The following is a 20,723-nucleotide window of genomic DNA, read 5'->3' as shown; positions in this document are numbered from 1 at the left end:
ACAGACAGGAGCGCCTGCGATGGTGTACTCTACGACGAACCTGGGTGCACGAATGTCAAAACGTCATTTTTTCGGATAAATCCAGGTTCTGTTTACAGCATCATGATGGTCGCATCCGTGTTTGGAACATCGCGGTGAACGCACATTGGAAGCGTGTATTCGTCATCGCCATACTGGCGTCTCACCCGGCGTGATGGTATGGGGTGCCATTGGTTATTCGTCTCGATCACCTCTTGTTCGCATTGACGGCACTTTGAACAGTGGACGTTACATTTCAGAAGTGTTACGACCTGTGGCTCTACCCTTCATTCGATCCCTCTGAAACCCCACATTTCAGCAGGATAATGCACGACCGCATGTTGCAGGTCCTGTACGGGCCTTTCTGGATACAGAAAATGTTCGACTACTGCACTAGCCAGCACATTCTCCAGATCTCTCACCAACTGAAAACGTTTGGTCAATGGTGGCCGAGCAACTGGCTCGTCACAATACGCCAGTCACTACTATTGATGAACTGTGGTATCGTGTTGAAGCATCATGGGCAGCTGTACCTGTACACGCCGTCCAAGATCTGTCTGACTCAATGCCCAGGCGTATCAAGGCCGTTATTACGCCCAGAGGTGGTTGTTCTGGGTACTGATTTCTCGGGATCTATGCACCGAAATTGCGTGAAAATGTAATCACATGTCAGTTCTAGTATAATATATTTGTCCAATGAAAACCCGTTTATCATCTGCGTTTTTTCTTGGTGGAGCAATTTTAATGGCCAGTCGTGTATAATCAGTGTTCTTTCTTTGAAGTGGACAAGCTTCTTCAACGCTATTTTTTGTAGCAGTGCGCATAATCCGTGTTCTTTCTTTGAAGCTGATTAGGTTAATCAATGTCTAGAAATCTGCACTTATTTTTTCGTTTTTCTGTCTCTAAGTCAGCGAGCTGAATGCGTTTAGGGGGCCACTCCACCAAACCACCACGACACTTTGCAATGGCCCTGGTGCTTGGACTGGTGAAGACATCATCAAAACGCAGTCCTGTCAGGCATGCTTCGCCCATATCAGGATGGGTCTCGTTGCTACACAGGCAGCCAGCATAACTGCCTCCCCCCCATTACCTCCACCACCACCACCTCCATCTCCACTGCCACATCTGTGTCATCACTCTGCCAGCTGTGGGCTGCAAATGGCCGACAGGCTTCCACCCATCCAGTCATTAGGACGCCACTACCAACTGAATCAGGGCTGGGAGTCACCGACACATCTCATCCCCCCATGATGGCAGCCATCTCTGCAACCTGGATGCTCCTTCTGGCCTGATGCATCGCGTGAGGAGGCTCCAACTAACTGCCAGTGACCTCACAAGGCTGATGCACCATGCCGAATACCTCCTATTAGTGGCGGACACTGTAATTTAATTGTGGCATTGCGTTTCTGAGTCAAAGTGATTGAAGATGCATTTGAGGAAAGTATCTCGTTTACTCACATAGAAAACCCAACTGGAGGATGAAGAGATCCAATTAGCTTTCTGAAAGCACGCCTCTCTGTGCAGGAAACGGAACTGAGGTGCAGTTCTATATTGTGAGCTGGCACCCCCCCCCCCTCCCCCCCGGAAACAGGACTCTGGTGTTGAAGAGAGAAATATTGTATGTATTTGAGGGGAAAATGGCATGGTAGAGCAGAGCACCTCAGCCACTAAGTCGTTTCATGAATTCACCTCGAGTGCTCTACAGTCCAAGTTTTCCGAAATGGAAATTAGAGGGTCAGGTAAAACACGCAGATGAGTACTACACCTCGATATACACTCACATGTCTTTGGTCCCATAAATGTAGGGTCCATCTACATCAAACGTCCGAAGGATATAGCAATCAAGCATGCATATATTAATGTCAAAAATTAAAATGATAGGTTTTGTTTTTCAAGGTCAATCCTGGCTTGCAAGAGAAATTATAAGAGAAATCCACAGCGTACATCTCAATACGAAAGAGATAATGATATTTGTAGATTTTATGACTTCGATATTGTTGAGTTCCCTGTTAAGATCCACGACATATCTAAATTTGAGACTCAGAAAATTGGCTCATGTTTATGGTTATGGCCAATAGAAAGAAAAATGCAGTCAGACGAGCAGAACAAACGGGATAAACATAAAGCCCATGGACACTTCATTTCTGCGATTTTACAGGTTAGTGTAGACTGCTGCTGTTCTCTGAGGGTAATAGGCATCACTACACATGGATCAAAGACATATACTGCCTACTTTCCTCCTAACTGAATAATCGTAATGGTAGAATGTATTATTGCCTTAGTGTTTGAATGTGTTTTCCACAAGCGAGTCATTAGCATAGTATCTTGTAGATTGTTCTACCAAGAAACTGGATTGTTTTGAAATGCACACTGAGCAAAATAAGTTCTTAACGTTTAAGAATATCCGCCATCAGGAGCGATGTCCCTTTGTAACGTATGCTGAACTAAGTGAGGAAAATAAATTTCTAATGTTTAAGAGGGCCCATCATCAGGAGCGATGTCCCTTTGCAGTGTATGCTGAATTAAGTGCCTCCTCACTCCTGTGACTTGCTGCGAAGGCGACACTGAAGGCTTAAACAGCACCTTCACATAAAAACGCTTATCATGTGCTGTAGTGTACCAGGTCTTAACCACCACAAATCATTTGTTAGGGACAATTCTGTGATTTGGCTGCTCGCTGAGGTCGAAAAACTTTCTTGGGAGGTCGATAAGCTTTACAGCAGCAGCACTCTCATGACTAAGTCGAAGGAGAGTAATGATTAGTCCGATGGTGTAGATGACTGTCGTATATTTGTGCTGTTAAAAATAACGACGTAAACTCCTCGGAAGGACTACTGCTGTCTAATGAGAATGTTCCGTGGTGCCACTCACAGTGCATGCAACTTTAAATATAAATTACTCTGTCACAAACACGTCTTTTTTCACAATTTGAGCGGATTTGATGCTCACTTTTGTCTTGAGCAGTTGGCTGAATTCGGTATGAAGAATTATTATGACAGGTTCCCACCTAAGAGTCTAGAAAAATACATTGCATTCTCCAAATGAATGACGCCAAGAATTATGCTCCACCTCCTATACTCACTAAGTTTTACCTAGGCACCACTCCAGATAATTGTTGAAGATCTGCCTCAGGATGATATGTACATCACACCAATTACATATCCCCATGACGCCAAGTTTCAGCTTGTGATAGTGAAGGGGGTAGTCCTCTGTCCAGGGATTTCCATTTGAGTTCTGGAAGCATCTCCCAACACCTACTTGTTGTTGAAACCTACCGATAACAAATACAGCAGCCCGCCTCTGAATTACTTCAATGTCCTCCTTCAATCTGACCTGGTACGGATCCCAAACATTGGAGCAGTACTCAAGAGTAGGTCGCAACAGTGTCCTACATGCGGCCTCTTTTACAACTGAACCACTCTTTCCTAAAATTCTCCCAATAAACTGAAGCTGACCATTTACCTTCCGTACTACAGTTCTCACATGCTGGTTCCATTTCATGTCATTCAGTAACCTTACATCCACATATTTTAACGTATTGACTGTGCCAATCAAGAAACTAGTAATACTGTAACCGAACATTGAAGGTTAGTTCTTCCTACTCATCCGCATTCACTTACATTTTTCCACATTTAGAGCGAGCTTCCATTTATGACACCAACTAGAAATTTTGTGTAAGTCATCTTGTACCTTCCTACAGTCACTCAACTTCGACTCCTTACCATACTACCACAGCATCATCAGCAAACAACTGCGGATTGTGCCCACGCTGTCTACCAAATCATTTATGTGTATAGGGAACAACAGCAGTCCTATCACAGGTCCCTGGAACACTCCTGATGACACCCTTGTCTCTGACGAACACTTGCCGTCAAGGACAACATACTGGATTCTATTATTTAAGAAGTCTTCGGACCACTCTCATGTCTGCAAACATATACCACATACTCGTACCTTCATTAACAGCCTGCAATAGGGCAACGTGTCAAATGCTTTCTGGAAATCTAGAAATGCGGAATCTGCCTGTTGTCCTTCATCCATAGCTCACAGTATATCATGTGAGAAAAGGGCAAGCTGAGTATCTCATGCTTTCTAAAACGATGCTATTCGTGGACATAAGCTTCTCAATCTCATATTGCTTTGAAGCCAGTGTATGGAAAAATCTGTCTGCCACTAGGGAATATAAAATATCTAAATTTACTATTCACGGCACTGGATGCGGATGTTGATAATGTTGGTTTGAAGTGAGGAGTGGTCAATATCATGATGATCAGCGCTCTAGCGAAAAGTCAGTGTGCCAATCTCCTGGGTGGGGATGAAGACTGTCCGACATGTGGAGCAGTTCATAGTGTATTAAAGTCTGCCTCCATTCCCCACCAATTTAGGGATGAGGCCCGACAGTTCACAAAATTTCACCACTCTTGTAACACTGGAATCAGTATCGGCGAGAATGGTGGGCAGATCTCAATTGAGATTGAGGGCTGCCCTAATATCATTAGACAGAACACACATTACCAAAATATGCTGAACTGAAAGTGGCACACCACAAATTTCAGAGAGTGGTAGAGCCTCCCACCAGAGGAGGTAGTCATGTGTTAACGGGCTATGTCCGATGCACAGCCTGGTAAGCAGAACCTCCTTCCAGCAGTGTGGCTGACACGAAGTCTGCCATGCCTGTGTAGTCGATATGAGCGATCGCAGTTTGTTTCCTGTCACCTGAAATCATTCATTCTCCCACTGTTTCATGATGCTTCTGTCAGAAAACGAGATGATGGCGTGCAGTGCGATGAGACATTGACAGACAGCACCACCCCGATATGCTTCCTTGGAGGTTTCGTCGGCCATGTCGTTTCCCTGTATCCCTATGTGGCCAGGTACCCAACAAAAGATTACCTCCTTCCCACGGTGTTGGAGCTGCTGTAAGGAATCATGGATGAACTGAATCAGCTGGTCTAATGGATGCATTTGATGAAATGCTTGTAGTGCAGTAAGCGAGTTGGAACAGACAAGAAACCTCCTACCGTTACATCTGTGAATCCTCTCCAGTGCCATCAGAATGTCATATAACGCCACATTGTAAATTGTTTCAGACGATGCACTTTGAAAACCCTGTCAGGAAAAACAGCAGAACAACTGTGGACATTGTGTACATTCTCTTGCTGGGATCCACCGGTATAAACAATGATAAAACCGTTTTCGCCCATTTTAAATACATACTGCAAGTTGTAAACCAGATTAATTTTTTACAAGTTTTCTTGTACTATGTCAAGCTTAAAATCTCAAAAGCCATTGTATTGGTCATAGGATTTTGTACATTTCAGATGCTATATAATCTTCCTCTAGTACAGGCAACAAAACTTTACACTGGTCCATGGAAGCGACTTCGATCAGTGGTCGCCTGTTACTGTGGACCAGTGCATGCATATTTAATGGAATCACCACATATGGTTGATTTCAACACGCAGACGTTACTTGTTTCCCCATATATAGGAAAAGACAGACGCGGTAAAATCTTATTGAGATCTCTACCTGGTAACGTTAGCGAAGCTTTTATAATTCGTAGTTTTATTCAGTTATGTGTGACAGAAAAATAACGAGAAGAGAGACACTGTGTTGTCAACAAAGACTCCGGTACCATTAAACTATTCTATTTCCAGCTTGGTTACCATAGGAATACATAGACGAGATTAGGTTGTACTTATAGTCAGTCATTCGATGTCGATGAATTGTAGGTGTTATGCCTCTGAATTTCTTTGTCAGTCCATGTATACTATGCATGGCTATCAATTTCCTCCTGTATGTTAGTGTGCTAATTTTCTCGTAGTGGTACCTCTCTACCTAACCAGTGATGGGTAGAAAAATACACGGTCTTATAAGTAATGGATCGGAACTGTTGAAGCGTGATTGGACTTCGAGAGAATTGGAAGGGTCAGCAAATTGGCGGGGGACATCTCTTACTCGTCGATATCAGATGGATTCAAGTGCTTTACGTTGAAGAATGGAAGATTCGTGAGAATACGACAACTAAGCGATACTGTGACGAAAGAAGAGTTGCGACGTGAGCTCTACACAGTTTCTTCAAAGAACTGTGGGAAAACATATTACAGCGTCTCACATAGGTCTCGTGAAGTGACTGTAATGAGAAAGTTAGGGGCTAATACGAAGGTTTCTACGACAACCAGCAGCAGCCGAAGTTCCGTCTTTTGCTCCAGGTTCCATTTCCACACTTTCTTTTTTCTGTTAATTTCCAGATTCAGTTTATTGTTTGATTGTTAGATTCTGCGATATTTTGGACGCTGTTTTATGTCTGCAGCCCATTCAGCGCAATAATCCAATCTCTAACGCTTAAATCAACTGGTGGGAAGTAATTCACACGCAGTACTGGCGATCGCTCGTTTAAAGTCAGAGTATGTGACACTGCACTTGGATCTCGACTGGTGAATGGATGCTTGCTGCATCTCCTTATGTATCCTTTGTCGTCAACTTCAGGAGCAACATGATGCATAGATGACCACATAGATAGCTATTGAAGTCTTGATAGCGTTGAAAATTGTAGAACACATTCTTCTGCTGGTGAAGTATCGTAATTCTTCCAAATACTGTAGGTCACCTAAAGAGTCGAAATAGTAGTCGTTATTTGTAATTTGAGATCAAGACTGGTGTTAAACATAGAGATGGATTGTCACCATTGTTGTTCAATATAGCACTGGACGAAGTGATCACGCAGTGGAGAGCAATAAACGAGGAAATGGGAATACCAAAGACCCATGTGGGTGACAAAAAGCACAACAGGGCTCAAGTGGACTGCCTAGCCTTTGCAGACGACATAGCAGTAGTAAGTGAGACGGAAGAAGACGCAAAGACACAACTCGACAACTTAAGTAAGGTAGCCAGAAAGGTGGGACTGAGGATCGCCTCTAACAAGACAAAGACATTAAATACCACTGCAGACTGGGAAACACCGGAAGGCACTGCGCAAATGGTGGACAAATTTAAATACCTGGGAGAATTTATAACAGGAAGGAACAGGAGCAAGGAGGGAATAACAGAGAGGATAAAGAAGATGAGGTCAGCCTTCTGTATGACGAGAGAGATATACAATAAAAAGAATATATCCACAGAGGCAAAGATAAGTCACTACAAGGCAACGGTGAGGAATGCAGTATTATATTCTGCGGAGACGATGACACTAGGAAGAAATGGAGCAGAATAACTAGAGAAAGAAGAGAGAAAAATACTAGATCCCAAAAAAGGAGGAGAGAGGTGGATGCGAAGACCTAGGGAAGACTTGTACTGGAACATGAGAACAATATCCAGGGAAATCAGATTCAAAAGGGCAAGGTTTTCTGGACATGTAGTTAGGATAAGTATAGATAGAATGACGAAGAGAGTGTGGGTAACAACAGGGAGGACAAGGGAAAAGACAGGAACCAAGTGGGTTGTTGAACTTCGGAAGGAGTGTTTGGAAGTGGGAATCAAGGTCGAAGGAAAGGAAAATTGGAGGAACAAATATACACCGATCAATATGGTGGAGATCAACGACAGAGAAGAATACAGGAAAAGATTAGAGTGTCACCAGTGGAGCCGACAGGAGAAAAGGACACTGAAGATCTCGGAAGAAGAACGGGAGAGAAGAAGAGAAAGAATGAAGAGGTTCTGGGAGAAGAGGAAGATGCAGTCCACGAAGGGGCTACCCGTGGTGCTACAGAGGCTGTAAGAAGAAGAATTTTTTTTAACATAAGCTACCTAGTGAGTTCCAGGTCCTCCAGCAACATATAAATTCACAGTTCATCATTCTCAGGATTTCCACATTGTTTTCGGTAATGTATCTTGCATAATTACACCGCAGAATCTTGTAATGTTGAATGTATTTCTGACAAACCTAAGCTGATCAATATATGTAAGCGTCCTATCTAATAGGATCGCTAAGGGCCTTTTTTATGAAGAGATCTAGAAAATTCTTGTATGGTTTTAAGTACAGTCCTTTTCCGATGGCTGATGCTACCATCATGCAGTTAGGCCTTCTCGTTTCCTTTAGTTTTTCCTCGGAGTTCTGTGCGTTCTTGACTGTCCTGCCAATAGCGGCAGCACCATCAGCCCGTGAACCCACCGCTGGGATGCCTACGAGGGCAGGAATGAAGAAGGGAATAATTCCACCTGAGGTCTTGAGTACTGGTAGAACCCCCGATGCTTTTATCAGTCTTCTCCCTCTTTTATGCTTCAAAGTGCTTTTTGCTGCACACATAGCAGCCAAGATAATTTTTTTTTACACACCTCTGTTCCGTCTTCTTCTTCTTCATCATTATCGTCTTTTTCTTCTTTAATGCACGATGTGTGACATTCATAACTTGGTTGAAATTCACCCCCAAACCTAACTTAATTTTACCACAATGGTTTTATGAACTGCAAATGCTACAATGCGCTAACCTATACCAATATCTCTTCTCGCATATACTACCTCAGCTTTATCCTAAAATTCGATCTGCAGTGTGACGTCCTGGGAGATCTTCATTTGCTGCACATGCAGTGTCGTGTTCCTTACACACCTCATCGAGAAGATTAATCCTTTAATTACCGCATGCCAACCGTTTTTAAGGCTATGTTGTAGGTTCACAGTAGTTATCTCTGGCTATGTGTAATTCGACCAGTAGTTTGTTGAGAATACCACCACCATCACCACCACCACCACCTCTAATGAGTCACCTATTTAACTACTGCTTCATTTCTACGACATCATATGATCCTCTCTATGAGAAGGACATGTGGTTTTGAGCTTTTCTGCATTTTGTCTATGTAAAATCATCCTGCAGTTTCAGCACCACTGGTGTATTTTAAGATGTAGGTTCTGGGATTTGTTCTCTGTATTTTGGAAACTGTAAATATCGAACTTGATTGTTTAGTAGGTATTCCTTCTCAAATGCTGTCTTTCGTTTTGAACTACATACTAAATCACCGATATTCAGTTTCTGTTTTCATTCATCCATCATCTTAATATGCTTGTGATAATGACTCCTACATATGGTATACAAACACCGACTGGTCTCATTTATATTGTGTGATGTTCGGTTCAATTATACTGTACGATTATTTGTTGTAGGATATCTGTCCGTTTGTAGGGACCAAGACGGTTAAAGGCATTCACATTTGAGCTTTCAGTGTTCAGTTCAGGAGTTCAACGATACTTACGTTTAGATGGATGAATGTTGGATAGTGGAGTATTCCATACCGCTTCATCACAGTTTTGAAATTTCCATTTTAAACTGTCCACTGTGATCTGTTTAAAGCAGCGATTCATTCCTATCTGCAGCTATCGCTCAAATACTTCTGCAACATCTCCCCCATTTTTATTTTTACCAGTAATGCACAGGTGAATTTACAGTACGTGTCAATGACCATTCACACATGAATATTCCGTCATATCTATAAGATCCTCTACCCCATAAGTCATGCAAACCTTTAATTATAACTTTTCTATGAGGGTAGGTTTTGAATGTTGGTTTGTGTAGTTATCGAACTACCGTCTCCACACTTATTCGATGATATCTCCCTCTCTAAGCTAGGAAAATTATTGAAACGACTTCATTCGAATGAGATCTATTACCAGCGGCAGCTGATGCCATAAGCAGTTGTACCTGGTCTTTTAGCTCACTGGGATCATCATAATGTATGCACAGGGGGAATCGGTTGATCACTCTTTTATGCTGAACGTCGAAATCAAAGCAGCACGAAATACAAATCCATTACAAAACCTATATTAGATGCACAACAAAGTAGCAGTGAGGGTTTTTTAGTCACCCAGCAGCTTTTTATGTACATCTGCAAATGTAATATTACACCATACATTTCCAGATCTTTCGGTGAATAATTTATGATTTTTGAGGGTCTTAGGAAAATAAGGCTAAGCAGACCATGCGTTCTTTGAAATTCCCTGTCACTGATCTGTATTTTGTTATCTGTTGAAACTTGCAGGCTGCATTCTGGCGTCATATATTCTGTCTTCATAGCATAGCTGTGACACTAAATGAAATCGTCAATGGCATCGCCGTCATTGTGTAATTTTGCTGAGATTTGCCTGAGGGAGTCAGTAACTGAGCTCAGGGGTTCTACTAGTGCTCCCTCCCACTCCAAATGTCCTGGCAGCCCTTCGCCAGGCGAGCCGTCCGAGTTTTTGCGTTCTCGTAAGTTACTTAGATCGTAATAACAGTTAGTTTAGTACCTTTAATAGTAAGATTTAAAAACGGTCTGATACACGTTTTTAATGAGTAATTTGTATCACTTTCCTTTACGAATTAGTCCAGAACAGATCTTAAGGTTGGGTTCTAAAAGTATATTTGTTTGCTTTTTGGAACAATTAACTTAAAAAATCCACCCAGTTGTTCTGTTTTTCTTTCCAACAATTTAATTTGAGCATGTCCTTTCACTGTTAAGTTCATGTATTCGTAAAATAGCGTAAATCTTAATTTGTTGGATTTATAATCTTTTTCACTAGTCGCTTGTTTACGTGCAGTTTGTTGGCGTACAATAAAGTTACATTCTCTTGTGATTAAGATATTTTAAAGGATGCTGCAGTTGAGTGAGTGTTAACTTCTTGTTGTAAGCGGAAATAAATAACTTTTTGCGTTACATCATACACCTGAACCGCTAACCTGCATTACATCATACACCTGAACTGCTAACCTGTAGGTCTAATTTTTGCTGCTCATAATTAACGAATATTCGTATAGCGTAAAGTGTGTTAAGTGATTTAATTCTAGTTATAAGCGTGTAATCTGTATTGCAATGTGGATGTTACAGTAAGATAGTCAAAGAGGGAATGGTATGTGTAGTGTTGGCAGAAGAGCCAACACCGTGTTGCTAGAGGAGGCCGAAATGCACGCGTTTAATTACACGCAGACTGGCGTGAGGTCTGCAACAGAACAATGTCTTGAGAATTGCAAATAAAGTACGTAGATGATGTAATACTTAACTTTAATCCATAATTGGTGTACATCGCTCTTGACGGTACAGGTTTTATAATAAGCTCAATATAACTGGTAATGGCGCCTTGCTAGGTCGTAGCAAATGACGTAGCTGAAGGCTATGCTAACTATCGTCTCGGCAAATGAGAGCGCATTTGTCAGTGAACCCTTGCTATGAACGTCGGCTGTACAACTGGGGCGAGTGCTAGTAAGTCTCTCTAGACCTGCCGTGTGGCGGCGCTCGGTCTGCGATCACTGACAGTGGCGACACGCGGGTCCAACGTATACTAATGGACCGCGGCCGATTTAAAGGCTACCACCTAGCAAGTGTGGTGTCTGGCGGTGACACCACAGTATGTATAGACTGTGGATTGGAATGTCACTGAGGTGACTGTGGTGGGGAACTGAATGGAGAACACAATGATGATGTCCCTTGGAAGTGCAGGCTTTGCGAAAAAGACAAGAGAATCGCTGGGCAAGAGGCAAAGATTTGTGCCCTTCAGGCTGAATTAGATCACGCAAAATTTGAACTAGATAGGTTGACGGGGTAAAAAGATCTTGGGAACTGGGTAAAGGTAACAAGCAATGAGAGAAAGGAGAACAGCTCTTCAGCTTCATCTACATTTGACTTGTTACATGAAGTAGGAGGAAAAGAGCCTCATCCAGCTGTATGTCACACTAGGGTAGAGCAGACTTCTAGCAAGAAACTCTATGTAGGACAGTACCGAAAGACAGCAGGAAGCAAAGAGTCCTGCTGATAGATAGTAGGTGTCTGAGGGGTGTATGCCAGTTGGTATAGGACGAATTGTGGGCAGGGTACCAGGTCACAATTATTGTTAACTCAAGTGACATCGTTAGCCAGGTGACAGCAGACGTTGAAACTTTGTGCAAAGGTTCTTGCAAAGAGGATAAGGTTATTATGTTTGGTGGAGCAGGGAACATCCTAACTACGAACAGTAATTACAGCATTACAGGTAACCTGGACGAAATAGGAGTAGCAACTACACAAACAAATGTGGGTTTTGTGGAGATCCTGCAGCACCATGACCAGCCCTGGATAAACAATGATGTGGGCTGTGGGAACACTGACTTGAGCAGGCTGCTGCTGACTGGAGAGAAATCTCATATGAGATTGCTACAGTTGGGATATGGGAGTATACTGGACATGTCGTACAACTGAACTGGAGAGGGAAAGATAGGTTGCTGAGTTTCCTGCAGATAACAGATACGGGGCCACCATCTCACACAGGAAGATCCCTGTGGTTAGTGGGGTCAGAGGAACACGTTTTTTAAGTTGGAATCAGGATTCAAGCACCCTGTTTTGAAAGCTGCAAAGAAAAAAACAGAAGAGCCCCAAAAGATGGTAAATAATGCACAGAAAAGTAAAGTTAGCACATTTCACCAAAATATTAGAGGACTGAGTAACGAGGTAGAAGAGCTTCTTGTCTATCTTTTCAGAGTCTCTAAATTTTCCAAACAGACATCCTGTTCCGTCTGAGAACCACATAACCACAGGGTTGGGTATAAGTTACGTATAGAAGATTACACTATTGCAGCTTACGCACGCAGAACTAATGTGTGTGTTTTAATGTATCTAACATCTCCTATTCCCACAAGTTCAAAAACACGTAGACAAGTAGATTTGGTAGTGATCAGCACGTAGAAGCGTTTCCTCGTGAGTTAATTATGAAAAATAGTTCACTTTTAATTGTTACTGTTCATAGAGCCCCACTGGAAAATTCTGAACCATTTATGTGGAATCTGGATTCCTTACTGCGCTGTCAAACAGCAGCAAGCAGTTAATAGTCTGTGGCGACTTCAAAGTAGATTTTCTAAAGAAATCTGATAAGAAAATGATGTGAAACCCTAATTTGTGTTCTACAATTTGGTATCAGTAGTTAACTTTCCAGCAACGGCTGTATAAAGACAGTAGGACCCTAGCTGATAATGTTTTCTTTGGTGATGCTTAAACTAAGAAAATAACTTGTGAAAGGAAAAGAAAAAGGTATCTTTTGGCAAAAACTAACAGGGATCCTGCAGTAGTTACACACTACAAAAACTACTCAAAATTTCTAAGAAACATTATTAAAAAAACGAAGAATATGCAAATAATTTCAGAACTCAGTATTTCCGACTACAGGCTTGAGGCCATATGGAGTGTAGTGAAACGAGAGACAGGACAGCCAGCCATAAAACAAGACAACTTCGCTGTTGAACTGAATGGGAGTGCTGTAAATGATGAGCCACAGATAAAAAATGCATTTAAGCATCATTTCTTAAATATAGTAGAGAGCACAGGGACAAACAGTTCAAGAGCAAAATCACATCATTATATTGAAATTTAACTTTCATAAAATTCAGTCACATGAATGTACGAGGTGTGGCTAGAAAAAAACCGGACTAGTACTGTTGAAACAATAAAACGAATGCAATAAGGCTGAAAGTCGCGTGGCCTGTCACGTGACTCTCGCTCCGCCTACTGCTCGAGTTTCATCTGCCTCCTGCACTCAGTCTGCTCGTGGCGTCTGTTTTAAGTAGTTGACGTTTTGTCTGTGCGTCGGAAAATGTTGAGTGTACAGAAAGAACAGCGTGTTAACATCAAATTTTGTTTCAAACTAGGAAAATCTGCAAGTGAAACGTTTGTAATGTTACAACAAGTGTACGGCGATGATTGTTTATCGCGAACACAAGTGTTTGAGTGGTTTAAACGATTTAAAGATGGCCGCGAAGACACCAGTGATGACACTCGCTCTGGCAGACCATTGTCAGCAAAAACTGATGCAAACATTGAAAAAATCGGTAAACTTGTTCGACAAGATCGTCGTTTAACAATCAGTGCAGTGTCTGAGTTAACAGGAGTTGACAAGGAAAGTGTTAGGCAGATTCTTCATGAAAGTTTCAACATGAACAAAGTGTGTTCAAAAATGGTTCCAAAGTGTCTCACAATTGAACAGAAGGAACGCCGAAGAATGATTTGTTCTGACATCCTGGAAAACATTGAAAGTGATCCCACCTTCTTACAAAATGTTATTACTTGCGATGAATCGTGGTTTTTTACTTACGATCCCGAAACTAAACGCCAATCGATGCATTGGAAAACTCCTGGTTCTCCACGACAAAAAAAAGCACGAATGTCAAAATCGAAATTCAAGGCAATGATGATTTTTTTTTTGACATCAAAGGGATTGTGCACATTGATTGGGTACCAGAGGGACAAACAGTGAATCAGCATTACTACATTAGCGTCCTGGCTACCCTACGTGAGCGAGTACGGAGAAAACGGAACGATTTGTGGAGAAAAAAGTCATGGATCCTTCACCAAGACAATGCCACAGCTCACAGTGCGTTGTCAGTGAAGACGTTTTTGGCAAAACACAACATTCCCATCTTAGATCATCCACCCTACTCACCTGATTTGGCCCCCTGTGACTTTTTTCTTTTCCCTAAAGTCAAGTCAGCTTTGAAAGGAACTAGATTTGAGACTGTTGAAGCAGTAAAAGAAAAAGCGACGGAAGTAATGTATGGACTTACCGAAAATGATCTGCAGCATTGCTATGAACAGTGGAAAATTCGTATGGAGCGGTGTAGAGACCGAGGAGGAGAGTACATTGAAGGAGATAACATGAAATTGTAAATAATTGTAAATAAATGTTTTTTCCAGCATCAGTCCGGTTTTTTTCTAGCCGCACCTCGTATCACCAACTTCTCCTACTGTAATTAAGAAAATTATACATTCTACCAAAAACAAAAGCTCATCTGGTTAGGGTGGTGTTTCCAATAGAGTACTAAAAATCTGTTCCCATACAATAAGCCCAGTCTTATCTAAGATATGTAGTGTATCACTGACTAAAGACATTTTTCCAGAGGGATTGAAATACGCCATTATTAAATCCCTCTTTAAGAAAGATGATTTAGAGATGTTAATCACCACCGACCCATTTCACTGCTGACATTATTTTCCAAAATTTTTGAGAAGACAATGTATGCTAAAATATTATCTCACCTTATCAACAATAGTATTCTTATCAAATCAGAGTTTGGTTTTCAGAAGGTTACTCTATTGAGATGTGTTTTACACATTAACTCACCAGATATTATAAGCAAGAAATAGTAAAATGGCGCCAGCTAGTATTTTCTGTCGCGTGTCAAAGGCGTTTGACTGTGGAAATCACAGTATTCTTCTAGATAAGTTGACGCTTTGTGGGATTGATGGCATAGCCAACCAATGGATGATGTAACATCTAACCAGAAGAAAGCAGGAAGACCCATTTATAGACGAGTTGTCACAGCGATACACAGTCGTAAAGGAACACACCAATCCAAGTTGTTGAAACAAAATCAGTGCTTGAAGTTTCCGATGACACTCTTGCTGTAGCACTGGAAACTCTGGAACAAATTCACAATGAGTTTGATAGTGAGCAGTTTCTGCAAGGAATAAAAATGTAGCTTAGCTATTATGTGCAACAGATTGAGTGTGGACGTTGTTGCTACGTTGGCAGCCAAAGGAATCCTTCGGTTGATAAATAAATTGGACTTCAGTGAGTCGTTAGCCTGTACGTCAGTTATAATCCAATACTTCATGATCATTTGTGTCTCAGTCACAAGATGCGAGAAAATGTTTTCTAAACTGAAACTAATAAAAATTATCTTCGCTCTACAGCGAATCAAAAACGACTAGCGAATCTGTCCATGTTATCAATATTGAAAGAAACAGATTTCAACGACGTTACTGAGAATTTCATTAAAATAAGGGCACAAACCAGGTCCTACAGTGATGTCAATAATAACCCAAATTTCGACCGCTCCCACTGCCAAGCTGTTAATGCAACAACCCCCCCCCCCCCCCCCCCATACAGCGACCCGGACTGGATTACCGGTACTGCCGGGTCTTTTTCTTTGACAGAACTACACCAGGGCGCAGACAACCTAGTGCTGCGAATTGAGGAGCTAACCGGTGCAAGGTCTGAATCCAATGATGAATCACTGAGGAAGACATGGCGGTCGGTCGAATGAAGAGTGGTCTTCAAAGCCTAAACGCGGAGTTAACTAAGTCTTTTTTTAACTACTATCTAGTACTTAAGTTACGAAACTAAGTGATATTCTTACTGCACAAGTTTTGTTTCCATGGTATAAAATAAGAGATAATTTTCTTATTATACTCTTCATTATTTCTTTGCACTCTGCCTGATGATTGCTGTGATAACTGCTTATTCGTATTTTGAGTTGTTTACTTATACCTTTACATATGCGTACTACAGTTACGAGAGATCCAGTAAATACATTAACAATTTTCGTAATTTTATCCTTCTTTTAATGTGTGTAAGGACGTTGATGCCCTATCCGTTGAGCACCCGTAAACTCCAAAAGAAACAAACACATACACACACGAGTACACACATTACAAATATTTAATTTTTCATCAGCCATTACATCTACATCACTCACGTTTTAGAAAATGAGCACTACAAGTAGATTCATTTCTAAGCTGACCGGTGGCCTACTTTAGTTAGTCCACCGCGGGCCTCTGACGGCCTTAGTCCGCCACTACAGCTTACGATGGATACAGAGAGTCGGAAATGCATAGTGTAATTTAGCAAAAACGAAAAAATTCTGACTGAAGGTGTTTATATTCATACTTCCTGTGCACTGAATAAAGTCACAGGTGCAAAACATAGATATAATTAAAAATATATCTTCTCTGCACTGTATCGACAGATCGCCGACTGTTAAGTCCTAACAGGCAGAATACCCTTCGCCATTTTCTCTTAAGACACGGAACTTCCCGCTTACGTATCACAGCACATGCAGCGGCGCAGTGCAATTGCGCGACGATCGGTATTTATACATTTCTTTCACACACGCTGTAATTCTTACTGACGTATTACATACTTACAGCCTTTGCTCATCACTACATTCACTCTGTATTGCCATATATTGTAATATCTGAATCTCCATAATTATGTAAAACATGTAATTACAGAAAATACATAAAGGAACGATTATGACAAGGTACATAAAGATCTCCCCAAGAACATTCTGGGTAACGTAAAAACTATCTACGCCATTTGGCAAATGTGTGACTTCCACCTGTTCTCACAAATATGGAAAACGGTTTGAGCTCATTTACATCCTGTCCAAATCGTACTACATGATATGTCCTCACTCACAAAAGGCGGGACAAAATCCGTTGACCTAAATAGTAGAAAGTGAAGTGCAGTTTCCACATAATATAGCCCTCCATCCTCATGCTGAGAAGGCTTTATGCTATTTCGTAATAGCGCGTTCAAGCCAAGCTGCCAGTCAGTAGTTGTTAATTGTATGCTGGATAAGAGTCGTGTGAATCCACACTGTACGAGAGGTACTCACTCGGATAGTGGCAGTAGCTCAGAAATATCGTTATTTCACCGAAGTTGAGTCCGTTCAGGCCGTTGCTTTGGTATCCGCCGTTAACGTGGTTGCAGAAACAATCGAGGACCGCGGTCCCATTTGCTGCCAGAAAAAGCAGCAACCTTGCAGCTACGTCCCCTGGATGCATTGTTACAGCTGTTCAGACTGTGATGGAAACACTCGAAGTGCAGATCGCAGGCAGCACAGGCTAAGTATAGCGACAAACGTAGCGGAAGTCTTTCCGCGGGATGATTAAACCACAGGAAGGATGACGTCTCTCGTCCGGATCACAGCCATATTCCGGGTTTGCTGTGACAGTGGCCTGCCGCCAACACACACTGGCACACAAAGTTTTTCGTTCCTTTTATACGTACATCTGCCATATGCTTTTACGACGACAGAGAGTTCCACTAACAGCGTTGGAGGCGATGACAAGAAATGTTGTTTTACTATTCCGACACAAAAATCGCCAGGCCCGCCCATCTTTAGCACTGAATTGGGAAGAGGGAGATTTTAGATAGCTGTAGTTAGTAGAATTGAATTTTCTGTTCACAATGAGTGATGATAAAGCAATGGCGTAGTAAATACGCTGGTGAACTGAACATTGTGACCACTGGAATGAGATTTTCACTCTGCAGCGGAGTGTGCGCTGATATGAAACTTCCTGGCAGATTAAAACTGTGTGCCCGACCGAGACTCGAACTCGGGACCTTTGCCTTTCGCGGGCAAGTGCTCTACCAACTGAGCTACCGAAGCACTACTTCAGACATTAGTCGAGTCCATGCCAAGTCGTGTTGCGGCACTTCTGCGTGCTCTCGGGGGCCCTACACGATATTAAGCAGGTGCACCAGTTTCTTTGGCTCTTTAGTGTAGAATTCTCCACTTAAGTGGGCGTGTTGTCTGAGTGTCTCCTCGTCGTGCCCCATCCGTGAGGAAAATTATGATTTCCAGTTTGTCTTGGCCGAGTAGGGCAATCGACGTGGTTCCTACTTAAGGGGTTTGTAAACTGATAAATTAACAAACTGAGAAGGTGGGCAGGGGTACAACACACGATGAAAAAAGTTATGACTAAATTGTTCATACATTAAAACAAAGAACTATAAAATCGCCGTCAACAGCCTTCAAAAAAGTACTGTTGAAGACTGCAGAGTACCATAAGCAAAACGTTGACACCTAAATGGAAACAGACATTACTAATAAATTGCTAACAGAAAGGTGGAAAATGTGCTGTTACTCTAGAATCTACGAGGGATAGTAAAAAAAAAACGAAAAACATAGTCGTGGGCAGAGCTAGTGCAGTACGCATTTCTGCCCCTTTTTCCGATGATTTTGTTTGGGGTGGACGTCCGATGACACCCACTTTGGTTCTCCGTTGATCTGTTCACTCAGTTTTGTGTTAGAGAGGGTAGCTAACACTCTGAGCGGACACGCTAAGCTACCGTGCCGGCAACCCTCTGCGTGTGTAGCACAACTCATTGCCAGTCCAGTACCGCCTGTGTTGTCGACCTGACTTGTTCTGTTCATCTGCAGTGATTGTTTTCGCTAGCGCTTCTCTGTTCTTGTCTCGTTTTCTTGATACTAAGTTTAAGTGAACAACGTGCACCTGTGGAATTTTGTTTTCTACTCGGCAAAAAAGCTGCTGAACCTGTTTTAATGATTACCAAGATGACGCTATGGGAAAGATTCAAGTGTACGAGTGGTTTGCTCGGATTAAAAATGGCGACATGTCGAATGATGACAAATCTCATTCTGCACGTCCTTCAATTGCCCGAATCGACGAAAATACTGAAAAAATTCGAGAGCTTGTCCTCACAGACAGTTGACAGACAATTGATCAACTTTCAGAGATAAATGGGTTATTCTGGAGCTCGGTTCAGCGAATTTTAACGGTAGAGTTGGGAATGAAAAGGATTGCTGCCTAGTTTGTTCCTCAGGTTCTGACTGACAGTCAAAAGGAACGTCTTGCTTTGAAACAACAGCCTGAAACTAATCCAAATTTTCTGTCAAAGGGCATTACTGGTGATGAATTGTGGTCGTTACCACTCAGAAACGAGGCAACAGTCAAGCCGATGGGTACATGTCATCGTCACCCCGTCCAAAAATTTGTCGGAAAGTCAAAATCAAACATTAAAGCAATACTGATTTGCTTTTTTGCTGTCAATGTCGTAGTTCATGCAGAGTTAGTTCCTCTAGGTCAGACCGTCAATCAAACCTCTCATTTGGAAGTTTTAAGAAGGTTGCGCAATAGTTTTCGTCAAAAAAGACCCTATTGTGGCAGGCAAGATACTAGTTCTCCCACCACGACAACGCACCTGCACTCACAACCATCTCTGTCAGACAGTTTTTGGCTAAAAATGGCATGGTTCCGCTGCTTCAAGCACCTTACTCGAATGACCTGGCTCCGTGCGAATTTTTTTTTATTTCCGCGAAAGAAAAGGAGCACGAGAGGACACTGATTTGACAACATTCAGGAAGTCGAGAGAAAAAGAGCGAGGAGGTTTCGTCCATTTCTAAAGACGACTACAAAAAATGTTTTGAACAATGGAAGCACTAGTGGGACATATGTATTAGTTATGATGTAGCGTATTTTGAACGGGATAAGTTTGTTTTGTAAACAATATGAAAATATGTAGCTTTTAAGAATAATTCTGTCTTTTTGGCTTCCCCCTCGTATATTTAACCTCTACACTACAGATACTGTTGGGAAAAAGCTTCCTGTACAAACCAGAGTAATCTGACGACGCGACAGAGGGGGCTGGTGGCTACTTCTGCTTTTTGAAGGCGGCCTGCAGCAACCTGCAGGCGACCACAACGCTCCTAAACAACTGCTTGCGCCGCTTTGAATTGGCGGTACTTTGTCGCAAGGATCGTTATGCGTCTCTGTCAAAGGCAATCACCGGCAAAACTGTAAGGAGACGCCTAGACGGCAAGAGCCTATACACGAATTCGATAATCGCTGGCGCCTTCCGAACGTCCCGGATTTATGTTGTGGTGGGGTTGATCTACTATTCTATTATTTTGCGCAACGGATTAATCTGAGATGTACCCTTTACCCTGTGGCTCCTGCAAGATGCAATTTCCACCCCCACACTACTACAGAAGTCGGACAGACGCTCCTAACGTTCTAAAGAAAAATGCCTGAAAATCTTTCAGCAATAAATATCTTCTGGAGTTGTCCGTTGTAAGGAAATGACACAAAAATTCATAAAATTTCTTATGTAACTAGTGGGATACTTGAGTACTGGAGTAGTGCTAGTTAGTGTAAGAAAAACATGAAACTAACGAAAATTATTATTTATTTTGCAAAAATTCTGAGAAATCACAATGGCACTTTTAGTTATGAATTGAACAAGTTATATC

General features: G+C 42.0%; 1 protein-coding gene across 2 annotated transcripts in view; it reads right to left on the bottom strand.

Annotated features, from left to right (window-relative positions):
• The window catches only part of LOC126262993 (uncharacterized), a 128,935-nt gene extending 111,397 nt beyond the window's left edge, over positions 1–17,538 (bottom strand). For both annotated transcript variants that reach the window (XM_049959946.1, XM_049959947.1), the window contains exon 1: positions 17,343–17,538. In XM_049959946.1, the coding sequence (XP_049815903.1) occupies positions 17,343–17,511 (169 nt within the window). In that variant the 5' untranslated portion in view covers positions 17,512–17,538. The remainder of the gene's footprint in view (positions 1–17,342) is intronic.
• Between the last annotated feature and the right edge of the window lie 3,185 nt (positions 17,539–20,723).

The sequence above is a fragment of the Schistocerca nitens genome, chromosome 6 (genome assembly GCF_023898315.1).
Source record: "Schistocerca nitens isolate TAMUIC-IGC-003100 chromosome 6, iqSchNite1.1, whole genome shotgun sequence".
NCBI lineage: Eukaryota > Metazoa > Arthropoda > Insecta > Orthoptera > Acrididae > Schistocerca > Schistocerca nitens.
Note: the sequence above shows the minus strand (reverse complement) of the source record. Positions and strands in the feature narration are given on the sequence as shown.